General features: G+C 42.7%; 1 protein-coding gene across 1 annotated transcript; it reads left to right on the plus strand.

Moving 5' to 3' along the window:
- Window positions 1–20,321: 20,321 nt before the first annotated feature.
- LOC130873602 (40S ribosomal protein S26-like) lies at window positions 20,322–20,620 on the plus strand. Its single transcript, XM_057768439.1, has one exon. The coding sequence runs from the start codon at window positions 20,334–20,336 to the stop codon at window positions 20,616–20,618; it is 285 nt and encodes a 94-aa protein (XP_057624422.1). The 5' UTR covers window positions 20,322–20,333; the 3' UTR covers window positions 20,619–20,620.
- The last annotated feature ends 2,625 nt before the right edge of the window (window positions 20,621–23,245 follow it).

The raw sequence follows: 23,245 nt of genomic DNA on the forward strand, positions 1-23,245 counted from the left end.
ATCTCAGAGAACTTGCCATGATCGACTTGTGTATTCATTTTCTATTCAGAGCAGTTTATGTTTGAAATGGAACTAATGAAATACAGAGGAAAAGCTAACTGACTATTCACTCAAATGTGATTCTCTTTTATTTGACTTCTTCCTTTTCTTGGCTTCTCTTTGCTTGTGGTCTTGAACTGTACCCCTCTCTTCCTTTCTAACCTCTAGAGTGTAAAATGCATAATTAGAGAGGAATCTGAAGTCATCTTAATTCTTTTTGGAGGAGTTGTGTAATTAAAAAGTTGAGAATCTGCTCAGATGTTTGAGGAGCCCGGATTATACTGAACAATCCACCCTTAAAAATTAAATAGAATGTTATAATCATAAATAGCTCTGCCTTGCAGTCATTTCTGTAATTCTATCTAGCATTCATATTGTCGTTTGATTAGTTAATCATCCATTTTCAAAGGTGTGAATGTGTTTTCACACTTCTGCTAAGACAGTGTTAACTATGAAACTATAGATAGCAATAGAGATTAATTATCCATTGCACAAGTTCCCACACCTGTGCTTACCAGACAGAGGAAGAGGGTGCACATCTTAACACAGGTGTGATTTCAGAAACTGAGGGGAGAGGCTTGGTCAAATGAGTTCAAGGAGTGCTTCCAGTTGACATGCCTTCAAATGTTAACTGCTTTACACTTTTAATTCTATTTCATAAAACAATCGAGTAGCTTGGTGCAAGTCTTCAGCTGTAAGTGAATGGGAGAAGGCATTCTGCAAATATTCCAGTCTCTCGTGGAATTAGAAAGTGGAACAGAACCTTTATTGGATTTTAACAATTGCCCTAGCTTCGGTAGAGCAAAGCCAGAAATTGGAACTCATCCTCTGAAATATTAATTAAATACAGTAAGCATTCTAGAAATCTGGTAACTCAAAATAACAACAATAATTGGAGAGCTTGTAATCATTATAGTTATAATAAGCTCTCTCCAATTGGCTTTTGATTTCCCTAATGATAAATTCTGTTAATTTAGAATCTGGCTCACTGAGTCTCAGGGGATCTGACTTTTCTGTCTCAATGAATTAGCCTTGACGTGTAGGGTAGCATGCCAAAAGAGAGGAACTGAGAGCAGAGCATGGTAATGCATGCCAGTCATCCCAGCAGTAGGACGTTGGCAGGAGGATCAGGAGTTCAAGGCCAGCTTTGGATACATAGCAAGTTTGAGGCCAGCCTGGGTTACATGAGCTCCTGTCTCAAAGGAAGAGTGGGCAATATGGATGAAGACGATGAGGACTTTAACCACATTCATTCATATAACCTCAGATGCTCGTCCATCCTGAAAGTAAGAGTTCCTAGGCCAGCATTAGCTTCGGTCCTGCACAGACACAGTGGAGTAGACCCTGGAATGAACTGAAATGTCATCCTCTTACTCAAATAATGTCTGTTCCGTGTCAGTGCCCTCTTCTCACCGCACCTCTCAGGGTGCAAGCCTTCTCCCACTGTGAGTACGTGAACCCAGGCAGCTTTTCAGAACTCTGACAAGCTCTTTCCTGTCTTCAGTTATAAACACATAGCCCCAAAGTGCCGCTGCTTTCTTGGTTTTGGTATGACACTAGACAAGCAGATGCTAAGTCACCAAGTTTTGTAGAAGCAGAAAAATGAGATAAGAAACAAATAGTGGCTGGCTACATGAGGTGATATCTAAAACCAGAGAATCAAAGGTCGGAAGAAGGAGCCTGGCATTCTAATATTGCTAACTGTTCTGTGGGTAGCCTCCGATGTGGTATCATTGCAAATGCAGCAGTCACTAATCTGAGTTTGTAACACCATGCTAGTGCATAGGATGACCATCATTTGTTAGTATGACCCTATAGGTCAAAATGTCCACACTGTAGCATATGTTAGCTCTCAGGCCTATTGTGAGCTAATTGGACACTTCCTGAGAATGCTCAAGCTAGCAGTATCACTGACATGTCCACAGCCTCAAAAAAAAAAAAAAAAGCATTGTAAAAAGAAACTTGGCTTAAGATGAGAGTATGAATCGAAATATGACCAAGACAAGAGGTTCCTTTCTATAAAAGAGATTTCAGAAAAGTAACCTTCATCTTCACTGGTCTGCCTCTGGAGAAAGGGAAATACCTCACCCTTATGGGCTTACTCCAACCATACTGCTGATCCAGCAAGCCACCTACTAAAGCAGGACTAAAGGGTAGAAGAGACATGGGTGTGGGTTCTGGGATGTCTTCTGTGAAACAGACCCTTGATGCTTTGGTCAACTTGCATCATCAAAACCACTGCACAGCCTTTAGATTGTGCACAGTAGAACCAATGTCTACAGGCCCTCTAATACAGGACCAAAATATTTCTAAGTTACCCTAAATCATTGTTGGTTCCCTAAAGATGGTTCCCTGCAGTGTTGAAAAGATGACATTTCTCCTATTTCCATGATTCTGGAGATGAAACTCAAGATCTTAAGAAGAGCAGGCAAGTTTTCTTCAACTGAATAACACTTAGAGCCCTAAAGCATATCCCAGGCAGGCTGGAAACTCAGAAGTCCTCTTGCTTCATCCTCTTATTGATTGCTGGCATGTATCATCATAGGTTACCCTATTCTTTATAGTAATATTAGCCAGAAAAGGCCTTGTGGATGGTACATCTCCTTTGCATCCATGTTTGAAATATTTTCCAGAATAACACTGAGACCTGCTAGAAGCATGCAGACACTTAGAAGTAGGAATCATTAGGGTCCTAAAGTGAGCTTACATGCATCAGTGCCCTTCCAAAGCACTGTTCACCATTTCCAAATACCATTCACCTACATAGTCATTTGTCAACTTTCAATCTTTTAGTCATTGATGAACTGCATGTGTGGCAATTGTCTCATAAGATTATACCACTTCATGAGTTCATGTAATGACCCATTTCTCAGTGCAGATCCCTTTGTTAAAGAGCATATGTGTCTGGAAGTTTCTCTCCCACCTGCCAGTTCCTGAATAACCACTCTGAGGATTAATATTAATTATAAACTGTTTGGCCTATTAGCACAGGCTTATTATTAGTTAGCTCTTACAACTTAAACCCATTTCTATTATACTATAATTTACCACGAGGCTCGTGACTTGCTACCTTATATCATTCCCTAGTGGCTGCTGGCATCTCCCAGACTCTGCCCTTTTTCTCCCTGTATCTCTGCTTGGATTTCCCACCTGGCTCAATTTTGCCTGGCTATTGGCTAAATCAGCTTCTTTACTAGCCAATGGTAAGAAAACATAGTCACAGCATACAGAGAGACATCCCACATCTGCATCTGAGGGTCAATAACAAAAATCAAATTATCTCAGTTAATAGAACTCAGTTCCATCTGTTTTGTTGTTATTGTGTTCTACAAATAAATTCTTTGTATTAAGATTCCTATAGGAATAATGATAAATATTATCATATATTGTAATTATTATACTTTTAATGTGTTCTGTACTTCATCATGTGAATTTAATCATCACATCAAAGTAAAATAAAATTAATTTAATTATTATATCTAAATATTATTTTCATCATTCACAAAATGAAGAAAGTGAATTTCAGAAATCTCTAGTAACTTATACAACACAGAAAATGCTTATAATAGCTAAAGAGTGGGTCTGAAACATAGTTATTTGGTAGAGTGTTTGATTGACCTGCACAAAGCTCCAGGTTTGCTCCCCATCACTACATAAAACCAGGCATGGATATATGTGTCTGTAATCGCAACACTGGAGAGGTTGATGTAAGAGGATCAGAGTTCAAGATTATCCTCAGTTGCACAGTGAGTTAGAGGCTGGCCTGGGATACATGAGATCTTGTCTCACCAAAAAACTAAACTAAACCAAATAAAATGTGGAGGATTTTGGATGGGGAATGATGACACTACAATGCTTCTCACTTGTCTTCATACAACTCTGTACCATGTATGGTATTGAACCTCAAAAGACTGCCCCCCCCCCCAGTAAACCATGTCTTCTTGTTTCTCCCCATTTTCTCCCTATTTCTGTATCTTGCAGCTCACTGGTAGCAAATAGAATGTAGCAAAAGATGTGATTTTCAGTGTGTCTTCAAGGCTAGGCCAGAAGCTTATTAATGCTAGTTTTGGTTCACTGGAAGTCTTGACACACTGACTCTGTCCAGGTTACTGTTGAGTATTGTTTGAAGGCATTGCTTGGATATAATTTTGTTTTCATTTTTTGAGACAAGGTCTCATGTAGCCCAGGCTGGCCTCAAGCTCATATTATTACCAAGGATAGCCTTAAACTCCTGATCCTTCTGCCTCTACCTTTTGAGTGTTGGGATTACAAGTGTATGCAGTTGTGTCCAGTTTATGTTATACTGGTTTTGTGCGTCTTCTTCAAGCACCCCACCAACTGCGCTGCATTCCTAGTGCCTTGATAGAATTTGTGTATGTGTGTGTGTAGCTATGGTGCATGGTAAGGAAGTAGTCCTTAACAACAACCACCACACACACACACACAAGAAACATACACACTTGAGGTGGGCATTGGGAGCCCTAAGGAAATTATAAATGAAAGCATATGTGTTCTTTCTGTTTATTAAAACATGAGGCGGGAGAGAGACAGACACTGGGAACAAAAACAGTTCCATCTTCAAGCCTAGAAGTTCAGAATAGTTTCCATTTTCTCTAAATTTGATTCAAAACTTAACAGTTTCTTTATCTTTCAACTTTCTCTTGAAGTTAAAATGTCATAGTTACAAGAAGCCACCAGCTGGCACTGTCTACACTTTGCCTGTTTATCTTCCCAGCCAAGTCTACACAGTGCTTTAGTTCTAAGCAAGAGCCTGTGACACAGCCACTCTTGACCAAAGCCTGACAGACAGCAACTCTTGACAGTTGTAATCATTCACAGAAAGCACTATAGGAATGCTTAGAACTAAGGGCTCTTATACTGATTTGTAGTAAAACTCCAATAAACAAAGTCACACACTTTTTTTTTCAGAGATGAGTCCTTCAGTATCTGAGTCTGCTATAGGATAACAACCTAAAAGTTTCCAAAGCCTTCCTGTTCAACGGAAAGCTCTATTTCAGCATTCTAGCGGCACAACTGAGGTATTTACTCTGACACGCCAGCAGCTACTAATAGCTGATACAGCCATGGTCGGAGACATGCTCCAGCCACAGCCACTGTAGACAGTGTCCTGTGGTCTTGGAAAGCAGCACTCGAGTGAAGACAGGCTTTGCTGAACTCTACATGACCTGCAACTGTTTCGACTAAACCATGGCGGAGCACTTTCCCTGGTAGACCAGAAGTCTAGAGATAGGTGTATATCTCAGACCTTCATCTGCATGAAGGGGTTGTGCCTGTGCCATGATTGCCACCAGCACCTTTTACTTCCTCCTTCCTGCCTATGTAAGAAGGCTACTCTCTGGTGTCCATCAGACCCATTAACAAGCTTCTCTGGACTGGTCTTCGTTACTACTAGAAGATGCGCTGGTACAGAAAGAAGAGATGGCAGAAATGGCAGTAAAGTGATAATCACGGGAAAAGATACAGCTTCATCCATACTGACTACTGACCTTCAAATCGGAACAGTATAAATCATTCCATTTATTGGTATATTTGCTAAGAGGGAACTGCATTTTGCAACACTGAGTCTTAATACAAATCATATGATTTGATTGGGTTTATTACACTTAGTGTTTTATGTGTTTTGTTCTCATTTTTTTTATCATCCGTCTGCTCTGGATATTTCACTTTTGACTTTCCTCCAGTTTTGGAATCTATTGCTTTTCATTATCACTTTTTATCATCTTTCCCTGTCAGCATTTGCCAAATCCAGCTCCAAATCACAGTCTTAACCATTCGTAAACAATTAGAGCCATTATTTACTTACAGCACTTGCTGGTACTCTACAAATTAACTCTGTATAGCCCCATCACTTTTATAACTGGAACATCACCTTACCTTTTATATTCAATTATATTTTATTTTAAATAGTAACTTAAGCTTCTTCCCTTTTTCTTCTTTTGCCCAAGATAACTTCACTACATCTTGTGTGTTCCAAATTTAAACCTGACACCTAGATAGAAACTGACAAACAGGAAATGACTAGGGGAGGCTTTTCCCACTGTGTCTGAGACCACCAAAGTAGACCCTTTTACCCTTTTCATAAAGATTGGGTTTTGGTTGGGGTAAGAAAGGGTGGGAAGTCACAGTGTTAGTCTGTGAATTTGTCTTGTGATCTGGTCGTATGTAATTGTGCAGGTCTCCTCTAGTTCTTGCTGTACAGTGTAGTCTGGATCAAGTTATACCCTGTAATTGGTACAGATCCTTTGCTATCATGCCTGCAGACTTAGAAAGCCAACAATAGTAAATAATGATGAAATTCGGTGTTTTCCTGTATGACATTCTGCCTGAACTTTAGTGAAGAATAATTGCATTTTCCTGTTTTCTTCTTCCCTTAATGAAAGAGCCCAGTCAGTACACTTGTGGACAGAGGAGGCAGGTGTCTATTGACAAGGCTTGAACTTCCAGTAAACCTCTGAAGTACAAATGCTTCCATTCCATAAGAAAAAGTTAGACCTGAAAATAGCCAGGGATCTACATGTGAAGCCCAAACTGTCCCATTGGTAACATGAAGGCCATGTCTGCATTTACTTCTTAATTAGTATCCTTTCTTGTTACAAGAATAGTTCCTGTTGTGAAACTCAAACTGTAGAGGAGTTCTCTTGTCCCCTCTCCCTCTGGGCTTTAATCCTTCCTGATGTAGAATATTATTTTAATGTGTGTTACATTTGTTTATGCCAGAGGATAAATGTTCCAGAGAACATATTTTTATTTATTTATTTATTTATTTATTTTCTGAAAAAAAAATTTTCTGCCTCCTCCCCACCTCCCATTTCCCTCCCCTTCCTCCCGCCCCTCTCCCCCTCCCCCCACTCCTCTTCTCCTCCTTCTCCAGTCCCAGGAGCAGTCAGGGTTCCCTGCCCTGTGGAAAGTCCAAGGTCCTCCCTGCTCCATCCAGGTCTAGGAAGGTGAACATACAAACTGACTAGGCTCCCACAAAGCCAGAACATGAAGTGGGATCAAAACCCCGTGCCATTGTCCTTGGCCTCTCATCAGCATCTAGCGATGGATGGAGATAGAGACAGAGACCCACACTAGAGCACCGGACTGAGCTCCCAAGGTCCTAACGAGGAGCAGAAGGAGGGAGAATATGAGCAAGGAAGTCAGGACCACGAGGGGTGCACCCACCCACTGAGACAGTGGGTCTGATCTATTGGGAGCTCACCAAGGCCAGCTGGACTGTGACTGAAAAAGCATGGGATAAAACCGGACTCTCTGAACATGGCGGACAGAGAACATATGTTTAAAGATGTAAAGGTGTGTTCCTTTTATTTATGCTGCATTTGTTTGACTTTGTGAAGCTGTGTTACCTTGCCTGTCTAAAACACCTGATGATCTAATAAAGAGCTAAACGACCAATAGCAAGGCAGGAGAGAGGCTAGGTGGGCTGGCAGGCAGAGAGAATAAATAGAAAGAGAAATCTGAGAGGAAAGGAAGAAGGAGCAAGATAGAATAAGGAAAGGAGGATGTCAGGGGCCAGCCACCCAGCTACACAGCAAGCCACAAAGAAAAAGGAAAGGTATAAAGAATAGAGAAAGATAAAGGCCCAGAGGCAAGAGGTAGATGGAATAATTTAAGATAAAAGCTGACTAGAAACAAGCCACACTGAGGCTGGGCATTCATAAGAGAATGTTCCCATGGGTGTTTATTTGCAGCTGGGTGGCCAGCCCTCCGAAAGAGCTAAGAGTAAAACATCCAACAGCACCTTCCACACAAAGTAACTTCCATTAGCAACTTGGGGGGAGGGAGTCTTCCATTTTCCTGTGTTTTTTAAGTACCCTGTGCATCTGGGCAACAGATTTTCTGTATCAGTGAAGTTACGCTATACACGTTGTTCGAGAAAGTACTCACTAAACAGTGTGATATGGACATCTTTGTCACCTGTCTGTCTTTAAACAATTTGAAGTAAAACAGTTGTGATTCATTCTTTACTTTTCACAAATAAATTATTGTCATAATAGAAATGAAAATATTACAGATTACTGGTATCAAAGTCCCTTTTGAGTGGACTTTGAGTTTCAGTCCTGATCTTGAAAAATCCCTTGGAGGTGTGGGTGGTGAGAGAGCTCAGTATGTGGTGGTGCTTGCCACAGAGGCTGGCAGCCTGAGTTTGCCTCCCAGAGTCCACATGGCGTAAAGTGAGACCCAACTCCCACAAACTCTCTCTGACATCCACACATGTGCCATGGTAAGTGTAAATGTGAATACACATACACATGCACACAATTAAAAAAATGTAAAAAATTGATTATCTTTAGGTCACCAGTGTTAACACACTGCTCATGCTAACGTTTGTGAATTATAGCTAGTAAGATAGACTCTGTAGCCCCATTAAAGTCACAGTGAAAGTATGGAGCTTTGCATCGCAGCAATGTAAGTCAGTAGTCAGCAGGGTTTCTGAGTTGCAGCTGCATATACTTTTGATGTGGAATTCCCCTCTGTATGCTGTGAATATCATTGGTTAATAAAGGAACTACTTTGGGCCTATAGCAGAGCTATAGGAGAACAGAGCTAGGCGAGGAAAACTAAGCTGAATGCTGGGAGAAAGGAGGCAGAGTCAAGAGAAGCCATGTAGCCCCGCCGGAAACAGACACCAGAGCTTTAGCTGGTAAGCCACAGCCACGTGGCGATACACAGATTAATAGAAATGGGTTAAATTAATATGTAAGAGTTAGCCAATAAAAAGCTAAAGCTAATGGGTCAATCAGTTATTTAAATAATATGGTTTCTGTGTGATTATTTCGGTTCTGGGCAGGCAGGACGAAAAGCAGCCCCCTGCAACATACTTTGGGGATATTAATTTATTATTTATTTATTTATTTTGAAATGTGATCTCACCAAGTAGCCTTTGGCTGGCCTGGAACTCACTATATAGACCAGGCTGTTCTCAGACTTAGAGCTCGCCTTGCCTCTGCCTGTCACCACACCCAGCCTATATATACTTTTCCTAAATACTGCTGAAAATGACCTTCAGCTTGTACAGATTGCTCCAGTCCATTGCCTCTGAACCTCTGCAGCACTGCAGAGGGCTAGTTGTGTTTCCAGCCTGTGAGTTCACAGCTCAGTGTAATAATCTGTCCTGTCCCTACCATTCCCCCACCTCTGTCCTCTGAGGCAGGCAGATCTTCCTTCCTGCTTGTAGCCCAAGTCTCTTTCTTTTCTATCTCCCTCTCAAAGAGGCAGCTTCTGTGTCTCCCCACTTCTCCCCTTCCCTCCATCTCTGTTTCTGTCTCTCATTTTCTGTCTCTCTCTCTCTCCTCTTCTCCCCTTCTCCCTTTCCCTTCCATAACACACTAAATAAATATCCGACCTCACTCTCCAGGGCATGCCTATCCACCTATCCACATCTCTGTCTCTGGCCTGCCGCGTGGCTCCCTGCCCAAGACCAGCTGCCTTCAGAGACCTGCAGTGTGGTCTCATGGCATGCCGTCTATCTGTCTCTCCTTGTGGCCTGCTGCAACCACTAGGGGAATTGCACCATCCCTGCCTAGGACTGGCTGCTCTCGGAACCCACTGCCCACTGCTGCTACTTGGGGACCTGCAGCATTTCTGCTGCTGCAGCCACTCGGGAATCCACAGCATTTTTATTTTACCATTACATTGGTGCAGTTTACCATTGCACTCTGCCCAGAAGCAACAGCTCCTCTGTAGAATCGCTGACACTCAATATTGTCATGTTCAGCTTTTCTTGTTGGCCTACAGGTGCAGAATATTAATGCACTGATTGTTGCTGCAACAACACTCCCCACTATTGGCGCTCAGCATCTTCCACCATCCCATCTGTGAATGATGTAGTTATACTCTATGCCCATTTTTTGTCTCATTGGCTTACCTTTTCTCTATTGATTTGTAGATGTTCTTCGTATAACTCAGATAGTAATTGATGTTGAAAATACTCTCTTCAAATGTGCCCTTTTTCTTTTAACTCTGCTATATTTTTCCACCTGAAATGTCCCCTGAAGATCCAAGTGTCAAAGGTTTCATCCCCAGCTTGGGGCTATTGGAAACCTAGGGGGGCCTGGGGGGGGGGCTAGTGGGAGGCCTTTGAGTCACTCATTACCCATGTATCTTCCAATGGATGGTGGGGCCCCAGTTCTGTTCTCTATGCTGTCCTTTTTCCCTACAGAGTATCATGTGATCAGTTCTTCACCACATGTGCTCCTGTGTTATATGCTACTTTCTCCAAAGCAGAATGGCCAGTCAGTCATGAGCTAAAACCTTTCAGCTGCAAGGCAAATAACTTTTTTCTCTTTTATAAGTTGATCAAATCTGGTATTTTTATATGCAAGGCTAACACATAGTATTTTCTGGTATTCTAACATTAACCTATTCAAATTTTTAAGTTATTTGTGTGTGTGTGTGTGTGCGTGCATGCACACTAGTCTCTGTGGAGGTCAGAAGAGGACATTGGATCCCCTGGAACTGGAATTATAGGTGGTTGTGAGCAACCCAATGTGGGTGCTAGTACCTAAACTCTGGTCCTCTGTAAGAGCAGCAAGGGCACTTAGCTAGCAAACCATTTCCAGTCCCTAAATTTTGATATTATCAAAATCTTATGCAAGGTCAGGGGCATGTATATGATTCCTGAGAGAAACAACATCAGTGTGGACTATGATGTCCCTGAAACACCCTTTCTCTATTTCCAAACAGTGGCCAGGTGTGCCAGCTAAGCCCAGCTTCTCCCAAGTATACTGAGAACTCAGCAAACTGTCACTGTCCTTAGAACAGGCCTCCCACACATATGCTAAGGCAGCAACTGCTTGGTTATGGAATGCTCTTTAGATGTCATCATTTAGCCTAACCTGTAGAGCCTTATTCCTGCAGGACAAGGTTGCAGCTAAGCTTTGGCAGTGCTATGGACAGGGTAAGTATTTTCTGGCAAAGCAAAGCATTGTGGAAAAGTAGGTGCTCTTTGTCCATCTGGTCACCACAAAACATTCCTTGCAGTTCTATGGGACCCATAGGGTTTCTTGGACATTCTGAGCTGCACTATTGGATGTGCCCATACATCTCATGGATCATGTTGGTGAGTTCATCTCCTCTGTTGGTTTTATTGTTACTATAAAACATCATTACCAGAGTAGCTCGGGAAGGAAAGGGTTTATTTCATTCACAGTTCCATATAACAGAAGGAAGGTGCAACAGAAACTCAAATAGGGCAAGAACCTCTAGGCAGGAGCTGATGCAGAGTCCCTGGAAGGGGCCTGCTTACTGACTTAACCCCATGACTTGCTCAGCCTGCTTTCTTATAGAACCATGACCCACCAGCCCACAATGGGCAGGGCTCTCCCCCATGAATCACTAATTAAGGGAATGCCCAACAGCCAGATCTTATGCAGACATTTTCTCAATTGAGGCTCCCTCCTCTCTGGCGACTCTAACTTTGTGTCAAGTTGAGATAAAACCAGCCCACACAGCATGTAAGAGAAGCATTTACTCTCTACCGTTGGTGACAGCTGTATATTTGAAAGAAGGCACAATTACATTGGATCTTTATAAGTTCTGGGAACATTTAAGGTATGTCTCGAATTTATGGAAGATTGAAAATGACCACAAGTTATTCGATGTCACACCCAGTAAATCTGGGCTAGCCTGTGACTGCTTGGACATATAGACAGTGATAGAAATGACATGGTTTTTAGATCAAGTCTGTTAGAGGACTGAGCTTTACTCCTGTTCTCTAGAAACTCTGAGTCTCCATGGGGCAGCCTGATAATCTTGGAAAATGACAGAGAGGACACAGCCAGTGCACTCCTCTGGCTGGCACAGCCAAGGATCCAGCAGGTACACCAAGCTGTCTTGAGTATTCCAGACAACTTAGAGGCTTGGTGAATACCACCTAGCAACCCTGCTTGAAGCCTGACCCAGAAAATAGTGCAAAGTTCCCAACCTGTTTATACTTTAAATCAGCAAGTTCTGGGACAATTTTTTCATGCAGTGATAGCTAATTGGAACAAAAGCCAACCTAAGAAGATGGTTTAAAAAGAGAAAATTTTGCAGTTTTAGTATCTTGATTCTTCAGATGAGAGAACTTACCTTTAACTTCCTTGCAATGTTAATCTCCCCACATTCAGCACCACACCATTCGCTCATGTGTAGTTTTTGCTGCATCAGCTTACTATTTTCAGAGTGAAAAATAAATCCTCATGTAAATCATCCCAAAATAAATCGCAGTGTTCTATACTTGAAATAACTTAGCTGCATTCTCTCTCCCTCCCTCTCAGCCGTTTCTCTGTAATAATCTTGGTGGTATGGGGAGCTGAGAAAGGAAATTGCTGGGGTTTACCATCTACTAGCCTAGCTCCAGGGTTTGAAAGACTCTCAAAGGAATGCAGTAGAGGATGGTGGAGCAACACCCAAGGTCCTGCTCTGTCATGCACACAGGCATTCACATCCTCACACAGATCTGTGTCTGCAACACACACACGCACACACGTTTCAAAGCTAAACTTTTCAAGGTAATTACCATGTTTTCTAACTGAAACAAGAAAAATACCTGACTGAGAAACAAGAAAATGGCACAAATGAAACACAGAAGTAAATTTCAATTTTATGGCCATAAACATCAAGTGTCTGTGATACAGCAGTGGTGTTTCCTTGAGATGCCCCTACGTGTAACATATAGCAGATGGTGTTACCCAGACTGTTGAGAGGCCTCTATGTGTAGAATATAGAGATGGTGTTTCCCAGACTGTAGCATAAGCGATGGTGTTCCCCAGACTGTTGAGATGTCTCTACGTGTAGCGTGACCTTCCCTTTACACTGTTGTAATATGAACGGCGGGGCTGCGTCCCCGGCACCCGGCCGCCCGCATGGCTTATGCCCCAAAATAATTACACGGAAACTGTATTCTTTTGAACACTGCCTGGCCCATTAGTTCTAGCCTCTTATTGGTTAGCTCTTACATATTGATCTAACCCATTTTTAATATTCTGTGTAGCCCCACGAGCTGGCTTACCAGAAAAGATCTTAACCTGCGTCTGTCTGGAGTGGGAGAATCATGGCGACTCCTGACTCGGCTTCTTTCTCCCAGCATTCTGTTTGTTTACTCCACCCACCTAAGGGCTGGCCTATAAATGGGCCAAGGCAGTTTCTTTATTAAATGAAAGTAACTCCTCCATCATTACACCTCTCTCCTCCCCTCTCTCTTTCCTTTCTTCCCTCCTTTCTTCCTTTTTGATAGAACTTTAAAAAGATTTAATATTGATTGCTTCATGTTCTAAGAAAACTTTTTGCACTTAATTGATACATATTAACTATACTTTTATATGGAGTGTAACATTTCAATTCAGAAAGACACTGGGAAATAGTTATAGCTATTGCCTCAGACATTTATCAGTTCTCTACTAGTGACTTTGAAATACTCAACTGGTTATTGCCAGCCATAGTTACCCTGCTGAGCTAAGCCGTTAGGAGTCACCCCTCCCACCCAACTACACTTTAAGCACCTTCCCTTTGTGGCCCCACCCCTCTCAGACTCTGGACACCACTGTTCTGAGAGGTCAGCCCTCTACGCTTCCGCGCACCAGTGAGAATGTGTCCTATTTGCTTTGCTCTGCGCAGTTCAGTTCATGTCACACCAACACTCCCCGCTTCTCTCCGTGGAACATTCATTTTCATTTGTAGGCCTAATTGGTTAAAATTATCACTGTATTATTAATGTGCCTCTTTAAACCCATCAGATTATTTTTACTTCCTATTTCAATTAAGAATTTCATTTTTTATTGTCTAAACAACAGTTTGTGGAATGCTCACAGTTTTTCCGTGTGAGAAGCTAAGATGGCAATAAGGAGTGAAATTGCCTCGGCTGCGCCCTCATAGACGGGATAGTCTGGTGTTTACACAGATGTTAATCAAACAGCCAATCAGGACTAGGAGTCATAGGCACAAAGAATGAGGTATATGAAAATGCAATGGGCATTGCCTGCCAAATCGTTTGTCAGCATGCTAAGAGATTTCCCAAGGAAAAGATATTTGAATCAAAATCTAAAGGACTGGTATTAGCTTTCCGTTGCTGCTATAATAGGTTGCTGGGAACTTAGCACAAATGGACATAGGCTGATTTCTGACTAATCTGGGACTCAGGTCTAAAATGGGTAAGGGAGGGTTGTATTTTCTCTGGGACCCAGAAGGCAAATCTGTTCTTTTGCTTTTTTTTTTTTTTTCACTTTCTAGAAATTATTACCATTAATTATTACCAGGCTTACTGTGCTTTTCTGATGATGACTGCACTCTGTTTTGCTTTAGTGGACATCTCTCCTTTCCTCTCTCTGACCCTCTTATAACCTACCTGCATAATTCAGCATAACCTCCCAGCTTAGAGTTCTTAATAACACTAAAAAGTCCTTTGTGAGGTGCGATGGTGCACACCTTTAAATCCAGCACTCAGGAGGCAGAGGTAAGCAGATCTCTGTAAATCTGAGGTCAGCCTGGCCTAGCAAGTTAACTATCCAGCCAAGCCTACATAGCGAGACCTTAACTCCAAATAGTTACAGGTTTTTATAGTAGGGAGCTGCGGGCTGTGTTCCTGCCACCCTAGCTCCTGGTCGCCTGGCTAGCTTATGCCATAAAATAACAACACACAAACTGTATTCATTTAAACACTGCTTGGCCCATTAACTCTAGCCCTTACAGGCTAATTCTCATATCCCGATCAACCCATCTCTAATAATCTGTGTAGCATCAGTCTTACCGGGAAAGATTCAGCATGTCTGACCTGGCACCTTGCTTCATGGCATCTGCCCGGGAGAGGGGAGCATGGCCTCTGCTCCAGAGAGCAGAGCTGTCGAGTTTGAGCTCACTTCCTCTTCCTCCCAGCATTCTGTTCTGTTTACTCCACCCACCTATGTTTTAACCTATGAGGGCCAAGTAGTTTCTTTATTTTTTTAACCAATGACCTTCCTCCATCAGGTTTTAGCAATTGAATGAGAATATCTTTGGAAACATTGTTGTGTGTTCCAGAATTCAAAGGAGAAGAAAAGCCCTTGGCCAAAGCTGAGCTAAAGGAGCTCTGCCTTGGAGCAGTGGCCTTAGTGGCTGCAGCTGAGGGTGTATCCTGTCAGAACCCTAAGGGCAGGCCAGTACAGATGCCTGAATACCAACAGACAATCCCAGGAAACCCTAGCACATTGAATGGAAGCAGAGAAGTGAACCAAGGAAAGAAGAACTGGAGGGGTGCCTTGGTGTTTAAGAACACTGGCTGCTCTTTGGAAAATCCAGTTTAGTTTCCAGCATCCACAGGATGGTTCCAAAGGATCCATCAGCCTCTTCTGGCCTCCACAGGCTCCTACAAGTATGTGGTACAGATAAACTCATGCACACATGTGCATGTGTGTGCACACACACAGGGGTGGGTGAGATTTAAAAACAGCCTTTCAAAAAAAGAAATAGGGAAAGGAAAACAGCCAAAACTGGATGAACAAGGAGTAAGTGGCTACTAAGCTGAGCTGAAGCTAGCCCTGGGAATATAGGAATCTGTAGAGTACCAGTTCCGTAGGCTAGCCCTGGGAATACAGGAATCTGTAGAGTACCAGTTCCGTAGGCTAGCCCTGGGAATACAGGAATCTATAGAGTACCAGTTCCCTAGGCTAGCCCTGGGAATACAGGAATCTATAGAGTGCTCTGGTACCCAGAGGGAAGGAGGCTGACATCTGTGAACCAAGCCTGTAGAAACCCCTCGTGCTCTGCCTAAAGCAGCATCCATGTGTGAGTGGAAGGCAAAGGATGCCAAGAGGCTTTGCAACTGTGCAACATACATCTCACACTTGACATTATTGAACATCTACTGTGTACATTGAAATACACAGGTAATGGATTCAAAGTCAGGATTTGTTGATGTTTCTTGTGCATCGTTACAAGTACTGGTAATTTGCACATCTGTTCTAAAACATCTGCCTATTTTTCCATTGGGATTCTACTCTTAGTTGATGTCTGACTTTCCTCTTTCTCTTTATATTTATTTATTTATTTATTTTGGTTTTTCGAGACAGGGTTTCTCTGTAGCTTTGGAACCTGTCCTGGAACTAGCACTTGTAGACCATGCTGGTCTTGAACTCACAGAGATCCTCCTACCTCTGCCTCCCAAGTGCTGGGATTAAAAGTGTGCACTACCAGTGCCCGGCTCCCTCTTTCTCTTCAGAGCAAGATTACTGGAAAAACAAATTTTAGAAGTTGACTAAAATCACTTAACCTAGATGACCTGATTATGTTTTCCTTCTTGGGAGGATTAAAAGTGTGCACCACCACTGCCCGGCTCCCTCTTTCTCTTCAGAGCAAGATTACTGGAAAAACAAATTTTAGAAGTTGATTAAAATCACTTAACCTAGATGACCTGATTATCTGTTTTCCTTCTTGGGGAGTTCCCTGAAGATTTGGGGAGTGGAGGAATGAGTGTGTAGCTCACTGCTTAGAGAACTGCCTAGCATCCGTTTCCTTAACTGTGGGCTGTGACCCCGTGTAGAGTCACATAATTGAATGTGGGGTGTGAGGGATTCTAAAAAAATACATGAACAATTTCTGGATGTGTGTCCTGGTTAGTTTTATTGTCTATCTGGTACAATTTAGAGTCACTTAGAAATCTCAACTGAAGAATAATCTCAATTAGATTGGCCTGTAGCCAATGAATGTATGTAAGATTATCTTGGTTGTTGATTGATCTAGGACAACCCAGTCCACTATAGGTAGCATCATCCCTAGGAAGGTCAGCGAGCCAGTAAGGTGGTCCTAGGTCATTTAAGAGAGCCCCCTGAGCAAGGCCGTCAGTGAGCCAGTAAGGGACATTCCTCTGTGTTTTCTGATTCAAATTCCTGCCCGGGTTCCTGGCCTGACGTCCCTCAGTCATGGACAATGAACTGAAGTATAAGCTGAAATAAACCCTTTCCTCTTCAAAGTTACGTTCGTCCGTGTTTCATCACTGCAGCAGAAAACAAACTAGAAAAGCTATGATGGACCCAACCGTGCTTTCTGTTGGAAGATCATGGAAGTGTTAACGTTTGAGATGGGAAAGCCATTGATGGCTCAGAGTTCCTTGCAGGGTTTTATGAGAACTCAGAAAATAAAAACACTGAGAGAAATGCAGACCGTGGGGACCTGCCTTGGGACATCTCAAAGGGAAGCAAAAGGTGTCAGGCCTGTTTGTGTGATGTTTTGGATTATGAATCCATGTGTGTTGATTACCCACAGATGAAGAATCAGCTGTGACTAACAAAAGAGCCAGCCTCACTGAACTGAAACCTGTGCTTTACAGGGACAATAGATGCTGGTCAGCTGGCACCAAAGAATCAGCTGTGATGAGTAAGAAATCACGATCCTTGAAGTGAAGGATTCTAGGACAATGGCTCTCAACCTTACTGACACTATGACCCTTTAACACAGTTCCTCATGCTGTGGTGACCCCAGCCATAAAATTATATTCATTGCTACTTCATAATAGTAATTTTGCTACTGTTATGAATTATCATGTAAATATTTTTGTAGATATAGATTTGCCAAAGGGCCTACTGAGTTATAGTATTCTGAGTAGGATATCATGTCATCAAGAATCTAGAAGAAGCATGTATTTTAGGGATATGAAGCTGTAGAATCAAAAGAACTGGGAATGCTGGAGAGGTGGCTCAACAGTAAAGAGCACTAGCCAGTCTTCTAGAAGACCTAGATTCAATCTCAACACCCATAGTTTGAAAACTGTTGTTCTAGGAAGAATTTCTTCAGAATCAGCCCATAGAAACTGTTGTCAGGGTAAGGGGAAGACTGCATCTCATGTTGGTAGCCAAAACATGGTACTATGTAAGAGTCTGGTAAACATGGTACTATGTAAGAGTCTGGTAAACATGGTACTATGTAAGAGTCTGGTAAACATGGTACTATGTAACAGTCTGGTAAACATGGTACTATGTAACAGTCTGGTAAACATGGTACTATGTAAGAGTCTGTTAATTGCACCAGAGGACAACAAGACCACTACCACAGTTTAAAGTCAAATCTGAAGCAAACTTTAGTTAAGTACTGACCAGGTTTCTAGACTCTCTGGCCAGGTCCATCTCTGGTTTCCCAGAAATGGCCATGAGTCACGTTTTGCAGGGGTTAAAAGTGTAAAATCCATAATTCACCAAATTTCCCATGAGATCCAATCAGAAACAAGCATGCATCCTGATGTACTTCCTACATCCAGTCAGGGGCAAGCATACATCCTGACCTATTTCCTGCCTGTGAACCTCCTGCCTACAAGCACTTTGGGTACAGATGGTTCAAACAAACTTGTTTAGGGAGTGAAAACTTGTGATTCATTATCTTTCATAAACAATAGCCTCCAGGATATCAGGAACTATCTGTCCTTGGGCAAAGCGCTTGCAGATCAGAGGCTTTTTGTTTTATGGATCTCTTGAGCATAGTAATTAAAACTTAAATTGTAACTTTGATTCTCACAGTGGTCCTGGATTTGAGGCATGAAAGATGCAAGATTAATGGAGTCATGTAGACTATCTGAGGCCTGGTGGCCTGCAGCAGGGTCACAGTCCCTTAAAGGAGACCAGAGGAGGCCATTGGTGTATATGCAGCCTGCAGCCACAGTTGTGGTAGCAACCCCACAATATTGGAGATGGCAAGACTGTAAATGGAAACTGCCCATTGTTTCCCAACCATCCTGACACGAATAATGACACATAAACTATATTAATTACAACACTGTTTGGCCAGTACCTTGAGCATCTTTCTAGCTAGCTCTTACATCTTAAATTAACCCATTTCTATTAATTTATGTATCACCACGAGACTGTGGCCTACTGGTAAGGTTCCAGCAGTGTCTTTCTCCTTTGGCAGCTACATGGTATCTCTTTGACTTCACCTACTGTCTCTATATATCTCTGTTCAGATTTCCCACCTGGATTTACTCTGCTCAGCCATTGGTTGAAACAGCTTTATTTATTAACCAATAAAAGCAACACATTTACAGAAGGACATTCCATATCTACCAAGAACAGTGATGGGTGGAGAGTGGAGCTGGCTTGAGCCTACTAGACAAACTGTGGGTGCTCTTGGAGAGGTGGAGCTGCCCCAGACTTTTGGAGCCCAGAAGATCATGAGTGAGTCTAAGTTGGCAAACACTGAACTACAGTATTTGATTTAATTTTCTGGATCTGATGTTTTGCTTTAGTTTAATTGTTCTCCTACCCTGGAACTTCCCTTTTGAACTAATAACAGTTTTTATTTACCAGATCCCACAATTAAGAATCTTTGAATTTTTTTATGTGTATGAGTGTTTTGCCTGTATGTATGTCTGTGCACTGTGTGCTTGCCTGATGCTCAAGGAGGCCAGACGAGGCTGTCGGGTCCTTTGGAACTGGAGTTAAAGATGGTTTGTTTTGGATGCCAGAGCTTGTTTGTTTCTCTCACTGAAGGATCTTTTGTGTTGTGAGGGTTTTTTTTTTTTTCTGTCATCTCTTGACTCACTGCTAAGATCTTGGTGTACCTAATTCAGTTAACTGGTTCCATTACATGGCTGTTGCAGTGCATCCCACACAGACTTGAAGCATACTAAATCCAGCTTCTACTTGGGTCATCCTACTTAGCAACTAACAGATGCTTCACAAAGCCTTTCTGAATGAATAGATAAAATGAACAAGCTGTCTTTATGTTTTCATAAAGAAACACGGGTGCGCACACTATATTTTAAGAATAACCATACATTTAGTAGCATCAGTGTCAGCCACATTGCCTTGAAAAGAGAGCACATCTGTGACATGTGGGTATTTTTATATTTGAAAATAAATTCGAGTGTATGTAAAGCAGGAGAAGAATAGCTAACACAGCATCTATCTGCAAGTCAATGCAAAGAAAGGTGTTAACCAGATTTAATGTATAAATGATAAACAGTTGAGCATTATAAGTTCAGAGGCTCATAAAAACAACACATAATTTATATTTAAGTTATGTAAGTCACACTGCACTTTACACTGAAGATGTGGTCCACTGCAGGACACTCAGGGATGGTACCTGCCACCTTCATGGTTCACAGTTTCTATGGCATTGGTTTGATTCCTAGGAGAGAAAAAAGTATAATTTTACATTTAAGTGTGCTCTTCTCTCATATACTAATATCGTATACAAGTGTCTCCATAGAAATAGAAACATGTCAAAACTAGATCTGGGCTGGAAAGATAGTTCAGTTGATAAAGTTCAATCCTCAAAACTCCCATGCAAAAGAAAAGAAATGGGGGCTTTTTCGGGGACTTGGCTCCAAGATGACCAAAAAAAGGAGAAACAACGGTCGTGCCAAAAAGGGCCGCGGCCATGTGCAGCCAATTCGCTGCACTAACTGCGCCCGCTGTGTGCCCAAGGATAAGGCCATTAAGAAGTTCGTCATTCGGAACATCGTAGAGGCGGCTGCCGTCAGGGACATATCCGAAGCAAGTGTCTTCGACGCCTATGTGCTCCCCAAACTCTATGTCAAGCTGCATTACTGTGTGAGCTGTGCTATTCATAGCAAGGTAGTCAGGAATCAATCTCGGGAAGTTCGGAAGTACTGAACACCCCCACCCCGATTTAGACCTGCTGGTGCCGCACCGCGACCTCCACCAAAGCCCATGTAAAGTGACTTCATAAAGATAGAAGAAAACACCTTGGGAAAATAAAATGGAACTTAAACTTAAAAAAAAAAAAGAGAGAGAGAGAAATGGGGGTGGGGGACCACTGCAGCTTGGTTCGCACTTGTAATCCAGCCCTGCGGCAGCAAAGCTAGGCAGATCTCTGGGGCTTGCTGGTCACTACAGCTAAAACGACAAGTTCCAGGTTAATGAGAGACAACCTCTAAATACAGGGTAGACTGCTCCTGAGGAAGGTACCTGCGGTTGAGCTCTGGCCTCCACATACATGCACACATACACACACAAACACTCACAGACATGTCCTTACCTACGCCCTGCTGGAGCTGGGGATGCAGAGTTACTAGAATGCTTGCCTAAGCTGAGTGAAGTTCTGTTCCTAGCACAAACTTGGTGTAGTGGCACATGCCTGTGACCCCAGTACTCAGGAAGTGAAGGAAAGAAGCTCAGAAGTTCAAGGTCATTCTCACCTACCGAGGCAACTGGATTTCCTGTGACTTGGTCTTAAAATCTAGGAGTCGTCAATTTGCAGGAGTGAGTGGCTGAATCCTCATATAGCTGGTGAGTGTGGGCTCGCTGGATACACAGCCTGGAGTTGAGGATCAGTGTAGATGTTTTCTAACCCAGTTGCAAAGTCACAGCATCTACCTGCCAACTCTCATCACCCGTTGGCTAAAGGCTGTTCCCACTGGTGTTCACCTCCATCACTCCCAGCCTTCCCTGAAGCAAGGCCTAAAGAAAGCCCTCAAGCAGAGGCACAGGCACAGGACACAGAGGAACGCCTACAGGATGCAGAAGCTGGTGGCATCTGCCACTGCCAACTGCTTGCTCTGTTTCCAGAAGAACTGTTTACGTTCATCCTCGCATCTCCAGACTTTTAGAGCATCGCTGCGGTCCCCCGACAAATCTAAAATGAATGCAGCCTTCATACAGCGTGTCTCATAAACACTGACAGTTGTTCCAACCCGAGATCTGGGGAAGGAAATCCATGTTTGTGACTGCCCTTGAGACACAAATGTCAACTCTGGAAACAAGTAAAGGCAGAGAGGTCCTTCAGGGAGGCCTGCTTCAGCTTCTTCTGTGTTTAATTCCTTGTCTAATACTGTATGCTTGTATTGTTTTTTACAATGCCAACTAGATTTTATTTGTTTTTGAGACAATGTTTCACTTTGTAGCCCTGGTTGGCCTGAAACTCTCTAAATAGACTAAGTGGCCTGATACTCAAAGATCTGCCTGCCTCAGCCTTGGTGCAGGGATTAAAGGTGAGAGCCACCACACCCAGAGGGTTGCATATATTCAATGGGAACAAGTTTTAAAATAGGATGTCAATTCTGAGAAACTGTTTCAAAGTCACTATTTTTCTTTAACTAGAAAGTCTGGAAGTGTATCCTTTGGGGTGGGACATACAGAACATAAAATGAAAATCACTCGTGTCAGTAGTGTGGGGAATGACCCCCCCCCCGGTTCACATGTAGACATTACCTCATTTGGAGATAGGGTTATTGCAGATGTCATCTGCAGCATGGTCAGGGTTAGAAAGATGAGATCCCATGGAGCCCAGAGTGGGCTCACCACCCAAAATGTCTGGTTCTTCATGTGAGAAGGATTACCTGTAGACAGATTTCTGCGTACACAACATGTGCATGTAAGGCAGAGATCAGCAGGCTGTGCCAGTGAACCATAAAACACCCCAGTTTCAGTAAACATTTGGGGAGAGGCACAGAGCACAGTCTGTCTCATGGGTTCCAGGAGGAAACAGCATGACCCACGTTTCAGCTGTGAGGTAGGCTGGTGTTGCTTAGCCACTCAGTGTGGCAGCACCGCAGAGTAACGTGAGTGCCCGTGGTAGCTTCATGAATGAGGACTTCCTTCTAGAGCCAGCACAGTTCCTGCCTGTGTGTTCAGAGAAAATTCCTTTAGATGTTACAACTGATTGCCGTCCTGATCCCTTGTCAGTCATAAATCCCAGAGATTGGGGTCACTGTAGTTTCTGGAGTGATGGCCAAGGTGAATATGTGTTTCAGTCAGGCCCAGCCAGGTTTTTCAGGACGGAAAACTAGTTGAACTGAAAAAAACATTCCTACAATGATGGCTGGAAATGGTTGATGGCTTTGTTTACTTCTTACAACGCTACAAGACACTGTCTTTTCTTTTGCCTATTAGTCACTTATGGTGTGGAAACATGGTCAACTAAATCCACTTAAAACCTGAGAGAGCTTGAAAAGGAATTCTAGAGTTTAACGTACGTTCTTACTCTGTTTGGTGGCTCACTAAGGCTCCTTTAAGACAGGTCTTGCTGACTCAGCCTTGGCAAGGAAGGCTGTGAGGTTTCTTTAGGATTTGAATTCCTGGTTTGCCAGCACAAATGGTTCTGACTCTGGAGGACTGGCTACAGAACATTTGAGTGGGTTTTGTGAGCAGTGTGTTACAAACTACTTAATGGTGTGACATAAACCCGCTGTATACCTGGAACTGGAGAAGTGTGCATGACTTGCAGAGGTGATGAACATGCCTCCACCATGCTGGACTGGGCAGAGCCAAAAGGCAAACCA

The sequence above is a fragment of the Chionomys nivalis genome, chromosome 4 (assembly GCF_950005125.1).
Source record: "Chionomys nivalis chromosome 4, mChiNiv1.1, whole genome shotgun sequence".
In the NCBI taxonomy this organism is placed as follows: Eukaryota; Metazoa; Chordata; class Mammalia; order Rodentia; family Cricetidae; genus Chionomys; species Chionomys nivalis.